The following is a 14,472-nucleotide window of genomic DNA, read 5'->3' on the forward strand; positions in this document are numbered from 1 at the left end:
ACCAAATAATAATAATAATAAAAATAATGAAAAATAAAATAAAATAATAAAAAAAATTGGAAGATAAGTACAAAGGCTGGGTAATATAACAGGGTCAGAAAACAGAAGACTCACACTTGGACCTCACAAATCAGAGAAAGGTAACCAAAAAACCGATTAGGTGGGTTAAATGGCAGTATCAAAATGATAAATTTTAATGACAGAAACAAATAGTGAGAAAATAAACCTACAAGATACATAAAATAGTTAGTGGACAACTCCAAAGTTATCATCATCCAACACTAATGCTAAAAGATGAAACAATACTATGGCCCATAGCAAAAGAGGAAATACAGAAATTTTATCAGAAAGATTTAACGAATTATTAAACTGTGAAGATCCCCAATTACTTCTTCAAATAAAACAGAAACCCAAACAAAAACACCATCAGAAAAATATAAATCCATCAACAATCCATGAAGCCTACAAGGACTGGGAGAGTTCAAGAACTACAAAGCATGTGGAGAAGATCAAATATATGTGGAATTATGGAAACATGGAGCATTACCAGCAAAGATATCATAATACAATTCATGATGAAATACAATTCATGATGAGAATAATGGATATCCACTACCCAAAAGAGGAGAAAAACAAATACATATAACTACAAAGGGATATCTCTCTTGGATTGCATATATAACCCCTTGTCAAGAATTCTGTACAATTGCTGCAAACATTAACTTGAACAGGAAACAGGGGACTACCAAAGAGAAATAGGCCTGGAGAGGTTGGTTGGAATAGATAATCACTTTAAAATTAGTAATGGATGTCTAAAAAAAGATTTAGACTTCAAAAAGCTTATGGCTGGAGCCACAGATTTTCAGTGATGGATGCATTAAGGGATTTTGGACGTTTTTTACTAGAAAAACAGAGCTAAAACAGGACGATGGTCTATCATTACTACTCTTTGACAGTGCTCTGGAATACTTGGGGGAATGGTACAAGGAAAATCTTAAGAAAATGTATATTGGAACCAAGAGAGATCAAATAAATTCAAATTGCTTAGCATTCACAAATGACTTACGATTTCTAGTTAATAACACACAAGAAGCCAGAAATCAGTTATCAAGCCTACAATATAGTACAAAAAATATGACTCCAGCTATCATTAGAAAAGACTCAGATAATGATAACAGGCCCACTAGTAATGAAACCAAATAAAAGTAAACAAAGAACCATAAAAATTGTGAAACAGTTTAAATACCTCGAAGAAATTATAACACGCCACTTAAATGAAAAACCTACTTGGCAAGAAAGAACTAATTCAGTGATAAAGTCTCAAAAACTAACATGGTTTACATACAATAAAAAAGTCTATCAATCAAAACCTTAAATCAAACAATGGAAAATTCAGGATGGAATTAACAATATTATGAAAAGTAAAGTTGCCTCTCACCATATAGCAGATATGCTGAGTCGCAGATAGGCATAACAAAAAGATTATTTGTGACAGTCTTATGGTGAATGGTAACTTTCCTTTTCATAATATTAAAACAAAATTAAAACACCATAAGATAATGGTTCTGCCAGAGGTAATGTACAGAAGCAAGACTCTCTTTACTCTCACTCTGAGAAACAGAATTGACAAAACACTAACAGTAGATAGAAGAATAGTTAGAACATGTATAGATAAATAATATCAAAAAAGAAGGATAGTGGAGGATAGTGCCAAATGAAGTTATTTTATTAATTTACTGATCCATTTTCATCTACAGCTGCACAATGTGTATGAGATATTTGGATTTTTATGTTAATATTAACAGTTTACACAGTGAATTGGAGCCTATTACAGATACTGTATGTAAGAAGAGGTTTTCTTTTTTTGGCCACATCACGAGGGCAGAAGAAACTAGATTAACAAGATGACTTATAAAGAAACTCTGGGATCTGAAACACAAGTGGGATTGTTCTTTTATTTTTTTATTTTTATTTTATTTACTTATTTTTGAGTTCCATGGATCCTTGACACGAATGTATTGCTAGGATGTAGAACGCGTCAGGTTATTACAGTAATAAGCAGATACATGAAAAAGGGCATCCACATGTCAAATAATTACACACAAAAATTCAGATAACAACACAGATAATAGTACAGTAATGACATAGATGACTGCATAAATAATAGTGCACTAATGACATAGATAATTACATAAACAAATTTAAAGCAATTCATCTAAAAAATATTCTGCCAACAAGTGATATGGTAATCTACATAATCAGTTCTTAGAAATGCATGAGATTAAACACAAATTCAAGAAGTATTACACATTATCAAAGAATTCCTGTAAAGAATAGAAAGAATTATCCAAAAGATAAAGTTTTAGCTCTGTTTTAAATTTAGTAAGATCCCCAATGACTGATTTGATATGGACAGGAAGTTTATTGAACACTTTTATACTTTAATAATGAACCCCTTTCTGTACCATGCTGAGATTTTTTAAATCTTTGTGGAGATCATGTTTTCTTCTTGTATTGTGATCATGGTACGCACTATTTATTTTATAAACTGCATAATTGTTGTTCACAAAGCACATTAGTGACAAGATGTATTGACAAGGCATGGTGAGGATCCCCAGCTGTTTGGATAAATTTCTGCAAGAAGATCTAGGATGCACTCTACTCATAATCCTAATAACTCTCTTCTGTGCAACAAAGACTTTATTTGCTTGTGGTTGATTTCCCCGGAATATGATGCTATATGTCATAAGTGAATGGAAATAACCAACATATGCAGTTTTGATTGTTTCCATGTCACAAACAGATGCAATTGAGCGATTGGCAAATGCTGCTGAATTCAGTCTTTTACATAGGTCAGTGATGTGGACAGACCAGTTTAGTTTGTTATCAATATGTAAACCCATAAATTGGGAAGATACAACTTTCACTATTCCTTTGTCACCACATTTTATTTCAAAATTTTCCAATTTTTTGTTTACTCTTTGAAACTGAATGAAATGAGTCTTATTAACATTTAGGGACAGACCATTTGCAGTGAACCAATCTAGAACTTCTTAGAATATAGTGGCCACAGTGTTCTCTAGACTGCAGTTGGGTACCTTGTCAATCATAATGGTTGTGTCATCTGCAAATAGAGTGAAGTGTGCTTCTTGTGTCACACACCATGGGAGGTCATTTTCAAGGATTAAGAAAAGTAAGGGACTGAGCCCCTGCAGCACTCCACATTTTAATGTACCCCAATCAGAGCTGGCAGGCACCTTTGCACAATTGTTTAATACTACTTTCTGATTTCTGTCATCTAGATACATCTCAAGCCACTTCCCTACTTTATCTTTTAAGCCATAATGCTCAGCCTTTCTTAGTAGAATCTTGTGATCTACACAGTCAAATGCTTTTGACAGGTCACAAAAGATTCACCTTAATAAATATACCATTTTCTTGTTTATTTGGTTGACAAATGAGAAAATGGCTTGTTCAGTTGAAAAACCCTTTTGGAATCCAAACAGATTTTTATTAAGGATGTTATATTTATTAAGTTGAGCCATGATTCTATTGTACATAAGTTTCTCAAGGATTTTTGAAAGACTTGTTAACAATGAAATTGGGTGGTAGTTAGAAACCTCTGCTTTATCACCCTTTTTGAAGAGTGGTTTAACAACTGCAAATTTTAGTCTGTTAGGGACAGTACCTTGATTTAGAGATTTATTAAATATGTGATATAGAACTTTAAGAATATATTTGTGGCAATGTTTCAGTACTTTGATAGATATTTTGTCCATATCAGTGGAATTTTTGTTTTTCATTTGGCATATCACCTTCTCAATCTCATCTGCTGTGATGTAGGGTACATACATCAGGCTAATTTTTCTCTGCACTGCTTTTTGGGGAAGGTTCATGGCTTCATCCATAGACTCTTTACATCCAATATGATCCGCTGCTGTCAGAAAATGATTGTTGAAGATATTGGCAACCAATTCCGCTTCATCTACCATGCTTCCAATGTGACACACTTGGATACTGTTTGTATCCTCTGAAACTTTTCCTGTGTCCCTTTTTACCACCTTCCAATTGTTTTTATTTTATTATTTGATCTGTCAATTTCAGATTTGATAAACATACTCTTGGATTCTTTAATAACATTCTTTAGGATGTTACAGTACAATCTGTAGTGTTCCCTATCCTGAGATTTATCAGAATTTAAGAGTGAAACATAAAGCATTCTCTTTTTTTATTCCCTTAGTGAGCCGCTGCCTCCTACAATCATTCCGGTTTGTGCTTTTTGAAATTTTCTTAGAAAATACAGCCATTCAATGAACTTAGAGTGAATATGGAAGAATTAGAAAGCAACCTACAATATTGTAGAACAAAAGCAAACTGGTGCTTTTTTCATTTATTATAATGTTGTTCCACCAAGAAACGATGGAAGATTCTGTTAACATGATATAGCAAGAGGCTGAGTCACAGATAGGCACAACAAAAAGACTCACACACACACACACACACACACACACACACACACACACACACACACACACAGTGTAATCAAAAACATTGCACAACAGGGACCAATCAAATGAAGTAGTGCGGTTGTTTAAGACACTGGCCTTAAATTCTAGGGGATGGAGTTAGCTCGATCTGGGCATCATGAGTTTGGTCTTCTAGATCATTTCTGGCAAATGAGAGGACAATTTCTTCATTGGCACCGCCAACCATTTGTTCTATACTCATGAAAACACTTATGTGTGTTGCGTGCGTATTTTTAAAGTTGTTTCTTTTAATTCTATTATGATGACATATCTTGTATCATTGTGATATCTCTGGATGAATAAATTTAATGGGTCTTGTTTAATCGTAAAATATAAAAATGTTACAAGTGTACAATCTTATGCTTCTTATCTAGATTATTTTTGCATTTCTTTAGGTCAAAATACAGTTTTTCCCTTAAAATCCGATCGTGAAAACCAGAAACTTGAAAGCGCTGTTATTAAACAAGCAGTGCTTCTCATTTCACATGTGCATCGAAAACATTAGCTACTCTCCCGGGGGAAAAGTCTTCATTACGGGCATTTTTATTGTGACTGTGGAAGTTATTACGATATTAAATGTTAAAAACTACAGTTGGTGGTTGGTGCAGTTGTTAACCGTGCGAGTGCCTTACTGAATATCACAAAGTGCTGTTTCGTGTCGCTGGTGCAAAATAATAAGATTGTTTTGGTACTTTATTTCTTACTGTGGATCGCTATTTGTAAGAGTCAACGGCGATTTCATTTAATTCCTAAAGCGGTCTCTCCAATAGAGCGACCTGGCATACTTCGCTTCATATTTCGCATATCTTTGAAAATTACAGAAATTTGCTTCGATCATGTTTGAAGTCAACGATGTTGTATTTCGCAATCAATCCAGTATCGATATTTTTCATTTTTATTCGTACGCTGCACCATAGTTAATAAAGTACCCATTGTTTTATCTTAATGTCATCGAATATTATTGGATCCAATACGTATAATAATAAGATTGCTATTATTTCCCCATTCAATTCCGTCAGATGTGCAATGAGAGTCCTCCTTGAATATGTAGTTCAGTGCTGTGTATTGTATGTTGGCGGCCCTACATACTAGGCTTCAAACGGGATACTGTCATGGCAGATAACAGCGAATTATTATTTTTTGACACATTTTCTCATGAAAGTTCTGAGGCAAGTCCACATCTTAATTCGAGGCAATAGAAAAAAACTATCCAAATACATGTGATCGTCCTGTTGTACTTATTTGCGCAAAAGATTGGCAGGAAAATCAAAGTTCATAACCCGGTTGTACTGTGTTACTTGTTTCTGTAGAAGACTGAAATCAACTATTTTTGTTATTTATTTACTAGGGCCATGTTTTAACACGTTACTCCTGCCGAATGCTTATAGAGATAAAATAAATAACCTTGTAATTTAATATATGTTTTGGGTGGGAAAGGGGTGGGGTGGGGGAGGCCTATGGTGACCTGATGAAATGTTAATGTGCTATTTACGTTTTTGTGATCCAGGAAATCAATTTAGATCTGGTGCAGTTCCCAAAACCTGTGTTCATCAGTGAAGTAAGGATTATACCACTCGGAGCACGTGTACAAGCAGATTTCCCAGGTGGTGTAAGATTGGGGTAAGTTCAATTTTTTTCCATGTGCATTTGCTATTTTTAATACCGGAATTTTTGTCGTTTGATTGGCATGTTTCATTTGCAGTCGTTGAAGATACACATTTATTTTTTGCACAATATTATTTACAGTAGCTGTCCAGTAGCAAGTAACTAATGAGTCAATCAGTGTTCAGATCGGGATATATTTGATTAGTGATCTGTTTGCGTGGCTGCAAATTCATAAGTTCTATGGAATCTAGGTGTTTCTGATATGGACGCTATACACCGTCTGATTCTACTGCTCATTGATGTACCGAACTGCAGGACCAATAGAAGATAACTCCATTTGGAAGTAAACATCTGTTAGCCAATGTATCTTGGTGGTGCCGTGTTGATGATGAAAATCGCCAATGGAAAAATTTAAGCACCTGTGCGGAACCTTTCCTCACAGGTGATCCAGTAATCATCTGTTAGTGAAGTGCAAATAGTGAAGTGTTTGAAGTGCAGTTCGTGAAGAAAGTGTCAGCCACCTTAAAGTGTAAGTGTAGCCGCGGAAATTTTTCTGTGTTGCAGACGTCAGATATTCAGCAGGAGAATCATAGTGAAAAACTGGATTATGTGTAAAGATAGAGAGCTTAATTTTAGACTTTGAAAACCGATTTCGATTCCGAATACGTCAGATTGGAGTTCTCAAATGCCCGACGCCATAAACAGGAATGAATCCCCGCAGTCATAAACTGGAGTGATTTCGAAGTACCCGGGTCATCCTATTTCTTGGGATCAAATGGTGCTGGTGTATGCTGTGTAAAATGCATCTTTCATTGTCAGCAAGGAGCTATTAGAAAATCTGTGGCAGTTTTGTGGGGTCATATTTGGTAGTACATCATTACATACCACTGTCAGAGTATATTCGTTTAATAAGTGCTTGTGATGCTTGGGTATTTTGGTAAGAAAGAAAAGTATTTTGTGATATCTGTGAAACTCTTGTGGTTCATAGTATTTGTCTATTTTTGATAAGACTTATCATAGTAAAAAGCTGTTGGCATTTTAACATATTGCCCAGATTATGACCAAAGTGCATGTACATTCACATTTTCTAGCTCTGTCACTGATTTGTAACAAAAGTTGCCCGTGTCCCTAGTTATAAATATTGTTTTGTAAGTAACTGCTATTGGTGTCCTAAATGATGCAAATAATACAGTAATCACTGCAGATATAAAACACACATCACAATATGAGGTGAACACATACCTTCTCTTGGTTATGTGCAGTGTCAACTTATAATAAAGTGACAGTGTTGTTTTTTATTAAATAGTAATCATGTATTAGCTTGTATCCCTCATGGAGTCTCTGACTTTGTTACATAATGACTGTTTACACACTAGAGAAGTTGTGAAAACAATAAATATGCACTTGTGTTGGTCCCTATATGTGCTTACGTATACCTACACACAAATGGAAAGCGGCAAATGTGTTTTGTGAATATATGGCATACGTCTTTTTGTGTACATCAGTGTGTGTCAAATGAGCCACAATTTTCCCAGAACTAAATATGCAATTTTTTTACGTTAATGTAATACAGGGTTGTATTTTGCTTCCCAGCTGACCAGCGTTTTTGCAGTTATTTTTTTTAAATAAGGCACCATGCAAAGGTGATACTTTAGAAATATATACACACACGAGATGTTCATTGTTTATTTACTTGCTACATGGTCACCATAGCTCATATGCATTTATTTGATAAATGGTGATGCTCATATCTTTTAGTCAGTAGTGAATATTTATTTCATCTCTTTAAAATAACACGAATTTAAAGGTTTCCTTATTCCAAAACACTACCACCACAACAGTTTAATGTAGTATCTTTTGTTTACAGTTGTATAACATTATAATTTAGCTTCATAAGGCGATTAAAATAATTTATGGCCTTTGACATTTTGTCCCAGAGCTAATAAGGGATAGAACTGCACATGCTCCACAAAGATGCCAGTGATACTAATATTCTAGTATTTGAGCCTATAAATGGTGTGACAGCTGGTTATTAACTAAACTACTGGTAGTTTGGGAGGGAAAATTGCTGTAGTAGTCAGCAAGAGTAAATCCTTGACATTTGCAATGTGTTTGGCACATCTGCTTCTTGCATCTACCTCAGTTGATCACATTAGGCGATTCTTTTTTATGCATTTCTGTGGCAATGTCTCAGTGTTGCTGCAGCTCTATAGACAACTATTGTTTCTGCTTGCAGCTGTTTGTATGTCGCAGTTTAATGCTGGAAACAGTGCTGCCAGCAGTCAGGAATCTTTTGTCACCGACTGTACTACAACCATTGACATTACTGTAAAAAGGACTGCATCACCCTCCTAAGATTAAACATCGATACTTGCAAGCAATTTAATCACACTGCAGTGTTTGGTAGTATAATGCACAGTATTAAATTACGTCTGGGTGTAGCACTATTTATGGCATTGCAGTTACCTCTTTCCGTTGAAGTGTTGAGTGCTGTAGAGTCAGTAACTGTGATACAGAGGCATAAATGAACTCTGTGAGGTTTAGCAAGCACATTAGTTGAGCTGTTTGCGTTAGTTGTAGTGTTGTTCTTCAATTTAATATGTGTGTAATAGCAGTCATGCACCAAGAAATTGTAATTGAACTATTGTAGTTTGTAACACTTGTACGTACATATTAGATAAATTTGCCACCGTCCAAGATAAGTGTGTTGAGAAATATTGCAACATCTGAGAAGACTTAATAGATGTTAGTATGTGATGCTAAAGTTGGAGCTGGTCATAAACCTAATTAGAAGTAATTTAGCTCGTACAATCAGTCAAATACTGTATAAAATTTGACAGCTGTTGTTAAAAAACTGTCTGTGATGCTACAAGGAATAGGCAGATTGCTATTTACTGTAAATATAACACGTTAAGTTGCAGACAGGCACAACTAAAAGACACACATTACTTTTTGCTGGCCGTTGTGGCCGAATGGTTCTAGGCACTTCAATCTGGAACTGTGCGACCGCTACAGTCGCAGGTTTGAATCCTGCCTCGGAAATGGATATGTGTGATGTCCTTAGGTTAGGTAGGTTAAAGTAGTTCTAAGTTCTAGGGGACTGATGACCTCAGATGTTAAGTCCCATAGTGCTCAGAGCCAGTTGAACCATTTGAACACATTACCTTTTGTCTGCAGCTTCGTCAGAAAAGGAAAGAAACACACACACACACACACACACACACACACACACACACGCGCGCGCAAGCACACCTCGTGCACATATATCCACTATCTCAGAAGCTCGGACTGGTCTGAGCTGCTAGAAATGGTGGTCATGTATGCATGAGGTGTCCTTTTGTGTGCGTGTACGTGCGTGTTTCCTTTTTGGATGAATGCTGCAGCTGAAAGGTAATGTTTAAGTGTCTTTTAGGGGTCGACAGAAGCGTCCGATCCCACGCGTCTGCTTTGACCCGTGACGTAAGGGTGTTGTCGTGTGTGACGTCATGACGGCGCGGAGTTTGGTTTGAGTGTGGCTGTCTCCAGTTCTGTTTTATCTTATTTTATTTACGTTTCTGATCTGTTCGTTCTATCTCGTGAGATTTTTTTTTTTTTAATTTAAAAACACTTATTACTTATTTTAATTATCTGTTTCCTGCAATTTCTGTTTTAGTTTATTATATTTATCTTTCTGATCTGTGAGATTTTTTTAAAAAAGACAAAAAACACTAATCAGCTACTGAAGCATCTTTATCTTCTATGGGTTGCAGGGGTTACGACCCCTGGGGAGGTGGGTGGGTATTCATGCATGGCTGTCTTCACTTACACGTTGTAGCTACGCAAGGCATCTAAATTTGTTTATATTTAGTTTGCCCCCCCCCACCCAAAACACCCCATTTCCCGCACTTGTCCCGTTAGTGTCATAGGGCTTCTTGTGGAAAGTGTGTGTGTTTGTTTCCGCCATATTTGTGACGTCATGGATCAAAGCAGACGGGTGGGATCGGACGCTTCCGTATTTCCGTCTTTTAGTTGTGACTATAAACTTAACGTTCCTCTCTATAGCAAGTAGCTGTCTCTCTCTTCCGCACATTGTTGATATTACAACCTGGTGTTTTCATTGTTTGAATTTGTCTGTGACAGTGAGTACATTGACAAGACTTTTCAAAACAATCTTGCTGCAGGAAATGCAAGAGCCTGGCTGTTGTTCATTTGTGTGTTCTGGATTGCGAAACACCGTAGCTATGTAAGTTCCTATAAAACATGATTTGTGAATCGTTCCAGAATCTAATTTCTCCCTATGGGAGACTGTCCAGTCATATCAACTCAAACATTTGAAATGCTTGAAGACATGTAGGCCTATTGATCTATTTCTTTTAAAAAATCTGAGGTCATCAACACACATCCATAGGAGAAATTGTAACAGTGACAACATGCACCATATTAAGGATTCATTTTAAAAATCTGGCAGTTTGTCTTTGTGGAGTAATCAAGGACTAGATAAAACATTCGGGTCGACAGAAGCGTCCGATCCCACGCGTCAACTTTGACCCGTGATGTAAGGGTGTTGTCGTGTGTGACGTCATGACGGTGCAGAGTTTGGTTTGAGTGTGGCTGTTTCCAGTTCTGTTTTATCTTATTTACTTTTCTGGTCTGTTCGTTCTATCTCGTGAGATTTTTTAAATTTAAATACACTTATTACTTATTTTAATTATCTGTTTCCTCCAATTTCTGTTTTAGTTTATTATATTTATCTTTCTGATCTGTTCGTTCTATTCTGTGAGATTTTTTTTTGAAGACAAAAAACACTAATCAGCTACTGAAGCATCTTTATCTTCTATGGGTTGCAGGGGTTACGACCCCTGGGGAGGTGGGTGGGTATTCATGCATGGCTGTCTTCACTTACACGTTGTAGCTACGCCAGGCGTCTAAATTTGTTTATATTTAGTTTGCCCCCCCACCCAAAACACCCCATTTCCCGCGCTTGTCCCATTAGTGTCATTAGGCTTCTTGTGGAAAGTGTGTGTGTTTTTGTTTCCGCCATATTTGTGACGTCATGGGTCAAAGCAGACAGGCGGGATCGGACGCTTCCGTATTTCCAAACATTCATATATACCATTTTAAATAATCACTACAATTAACTGAAAGATATTGTGCAAAAATTATATTCACTGTCCATATCTTAAACTAAGGCACCTACTTGTATAGTGTACACTAGACAATCTCAAGTTTCTGAGTAAAGATATTAGTTGTAGTTGAGTAATTTAAGTGATGCAGTCAACATAGTTGTTAAAATAATGTTGACAGTACGGCAATGATTGTACATAGAAAGGCATACTGTAATGATTTTGTTTCAGCAGCTATGAAAGCTGCCAGTGACCTATTCTATCCACATTATTTTGATGTCTTAGTACTGTGTGTTTTTGTGAGCCTTGACCATGTCACACTGGGGGGGGGGGGGGGGGGGAAGTAAACTTGTAACGATGGAGTGGACAATGTGGCACTAGATCCTGTTGAAGTTTGTGGTCATGAGAGTCATGGATAGAGTTATACAAATAAGGAGAATGCTTAACGATGTATGGTACACAAATGAAATTGTCAACAAGTCACAAGTTACCTTGTAGGAAAAAGAATTGCTTACTAATGGCTTCTGGACACACACAAAACTATACTGTGATGTAGCTACTGTATTATCCAGACATAGTTTTGCTGATGAATAGTTTAAGCCTTACAGCTGTTACATAAATGTGGAACAGTTGATAAAGTAGTTTTTTTAATTTCTATGCAGGGAATAGTGCAAACATTTGAAAACCGTTGGTAATGAAAGCTTATCCAATCAGCTTACTTGGTGAAGGAAAGAGTTCCATAAATGTACAGGATACCACAGGAGCTTTAGATTAATTGCTATTATGAAATATGAATTTTAAATCTCAAGGAATGGAGAGTTTGTATCAACTGATGATTTCATTTCGAATACTGTTTCTACACAGAGCTCGTAATACGTAAACATTGATATTCTGGTCCATTAAATACCAAGCGTATTCATAGATTAAACAACAATTTTGCAAGAAGTTTGCATACACTAGAAGCTGGCATAGAGACCTAGTTTACTTCACAGGTAAGAGTCAAGAACAGATGCAGTGTTGTCATGTTTTTTGCAGAGTAATGTTCACAGCACATGCCATGAGGTGGGCGTAATGGGAACTGGGAGGGTGCATCAATAGCTGGTTGCAAATATCTAATGAGAGAACATATTTTACCTATGTGATGACAATGAAAGTGCAACATATTCATAAAGGCAATGTTCGTAATTCATAAAGTTCACAAGATTTCATTATAACAATAAAAATAATTGTGGGGCACAGGACATTCAGCTTAAATCAGTACTTGACCTTTTCGGTAACTGTACCTGAAATTTTTCTAATGGTTTCAGTAACTGTAACTGAACTTTTTGTTGAACAATCACTTCCATTAGTTTTGACAATTTACAGCCAAACTTCCTAACCTAACCAAGACCTTTTCTCCAAATAAGGCAGTGACTAGAACCCTCATTCCAATAAAAGTAGAAAATTATATGGAAGATGTATAGGAAACTTACTTGGACAGTCATTCATAGTCCAGTGTAACCAAAAAAATCTGTAAAGATTTTTAAATGGTTTCAATTTAGGCATAAATAATAGATTGTCTTTATTACTGCCTATCATTAGTTATTGAGGGTCGACAGAAGCGTCCGATCCCACGCGTCTGCTTTGACCCGTGACGTAAGGGTGTCGTCGTGTGTGATGTCATGACAGTGCGGAGTTTGGTTTGTGAGTGTGGCGTGTTTGTAGATGTCGTCGTGTTGTGGTTTGTTGTGCTCTCTGGTGGTATGTTCAGGGTTTTCGTTTGTGTGGTGTAATGGGTTCAGTTTGCTTTTGCTCATTATCCAGAATTGTTAGAGTGTCGGCTGTGTTTGTAGTGGAATTTGTTTCATTGAGTTACGATTTTGTGTGAAGGTTGATTTAGTGTTGTTCGCTGTACATCGTGTGGTAATTTTAGTAAAATTAATCGGTTGTTGTTTTTGTTCAGGAATGTATATGACGGATAAAATTAACAGTGCGCAGGTCAAGGGAAGTGTTCGATCCCAATGTGTGGCTGTGTATGTTGATATTGGTATCTGGAGATGTTTTTGAGCTATATAGGCCAAGGGAAGTGTTTGATCCTAATTTATGGGATCAGGAGCTGCTGTTGAGCTATATAGGTCAAGGGAAGTGTCCGATTCCAGATGATATTGTGTTTAGTGTATTTGGGGAGTTTTGTGATGTCGGTTTTTTTCGTCGTTTTGTGTGTTTTTGTATGGGGGTGGGTGTCTAAATTTGTTTATATTTAGTGTGCCCCCACCCAAAACACCCCATTTCCTGCACTTGTCCCGCTAGTGTCATTAGGCTTTTTGTGGAAAGTGTGTGTGTTTGTTTTTCGATGTCTTTTCGTCCTCATAATGTGTACGTACCAACTTTATATGCGCCATATTGGAATCGTGGATTTTCTGCCATATTTGTGACGTCATGGGTCAAAGCAGACGGGCCGGATCGGACGCTTCCGTATTTCAGTTATTGAAAACTATAAAACGAATGGCTATGCTAAACACATGCATTGTCAACCTATGTACCAGGCAGAAAAGTGTCTGCATGGCACTCTCTCTCTTAGAGATTTACGTCTACTTCTTCCGGAATGTAGCTGTAAGTCCTTACTTTCAGGAATGCCAAGAAAAGTTTTTGCAATTAATTTTGTCCAGAATCAAATTTTCACTCTGCAGCGGAGTGTGTGCCAGTATGAAACTTCCTGGCCGATTAAAATTGTGTGCCGGACCGAGATTCGAACTCGGGACCTTTACCTTTTGTGGGCAAGTACTCTTCAATCTGAGTTACCAAAGCATGACTCATGCCCCATCCTCACAGCTTTTACTTCAGCCAGTACCTTGTATCCTACCTTCAAAACTTCACAGCAGCTCTCCTGCGAACCTTGCAGAACTAGCACTCCTGGAAGAAAGGATGTTGCAGAGACATGGCTAGACAATGTCTTTTGCTTGATTGTTTTTAAAGCTCATGGTGCTTGTGTTTTTGTTGTTGATTATCATTTTATTCTTTCTAAACCAGTTCTCTAGTCTGCATAATCAATTTCTACTTCATGTATAGCTTCTGCTAGATCCATTCCCTTAATTAAAATGTCTGTCATTTGCCAATAATATTGATTTTTTTTTTAATTTTCTCTGGTAGGTCATTAATATATATCAAGAACATCAGTGACCCTAGGACACTTCCCTGTGACGTGCAGGTGTGGATCATCCCCATGTCTGAGTAGTATTTATTTCTCTCTCCATCTGTTA

The 14,472-nt window shown here is 36.7% G+C and overlaps 2 protein-coding genes across 2 annotated transcripts in view; one reads left to right on the forward strand and one right to left on the reverse strand.

Moving 5' to 3' along the window:
* The window catches only part of LOC126473704 (intraflagellar transport protein 172 homolog), a 358,573-nt gene extending 353,255 nt beyond the window's left edge, over positions 1-5,318 (reverse strand). Inside the window, exon 1 of the mRNA XM_050100944.1 lies at positions 5,231-5,318. The gene's annotated coding sequence lies outside the window, so the exon portion shown is untranslated. The remainder of the gene's footprint in view (positions 1-5,230) is intronic.
* Positions 5,319-5,492: 174 nt separating this feature from the next.
* The window catches only part of LOC126473666 (protein virilizer), a 104,789-nt gene continuing 95,809 nt past the window's right edge, over positions 5,493-14,472 (forward strand). Inside the window, exons 1-2 of the mRNA XM_050100899.1 lie at positions 5,493-5,695; positions 6,034-6,146. Of these exons, the coding sequence (XP_049956856.1) occupies positions 5,639-5,695; positions 6,034-6,146 (170 nt within the window). The 5' untranslated portion in view covers positions 5,493-5,638. The remainder of the gene's footprint in view (positions 5,696-6,033; positions 6,147-14,472) is intronic.

The sequence above is a fragment of the Schistocerca serialis genome, chromosome 4 (assembly GCF_023864345.2).
Source record: "Schistocerca serialis cubense isolate TAMUIC-IGC-003099 chromosome 4, iqSchSeri2.2, whole genome shotgun sequence".
Lineage (NCBI taxonomy): Eukaryota > Metazoa > Arthropoda > Insecta > Orthoptera > Acrididae > Schistocerca > Schistocerca serialis.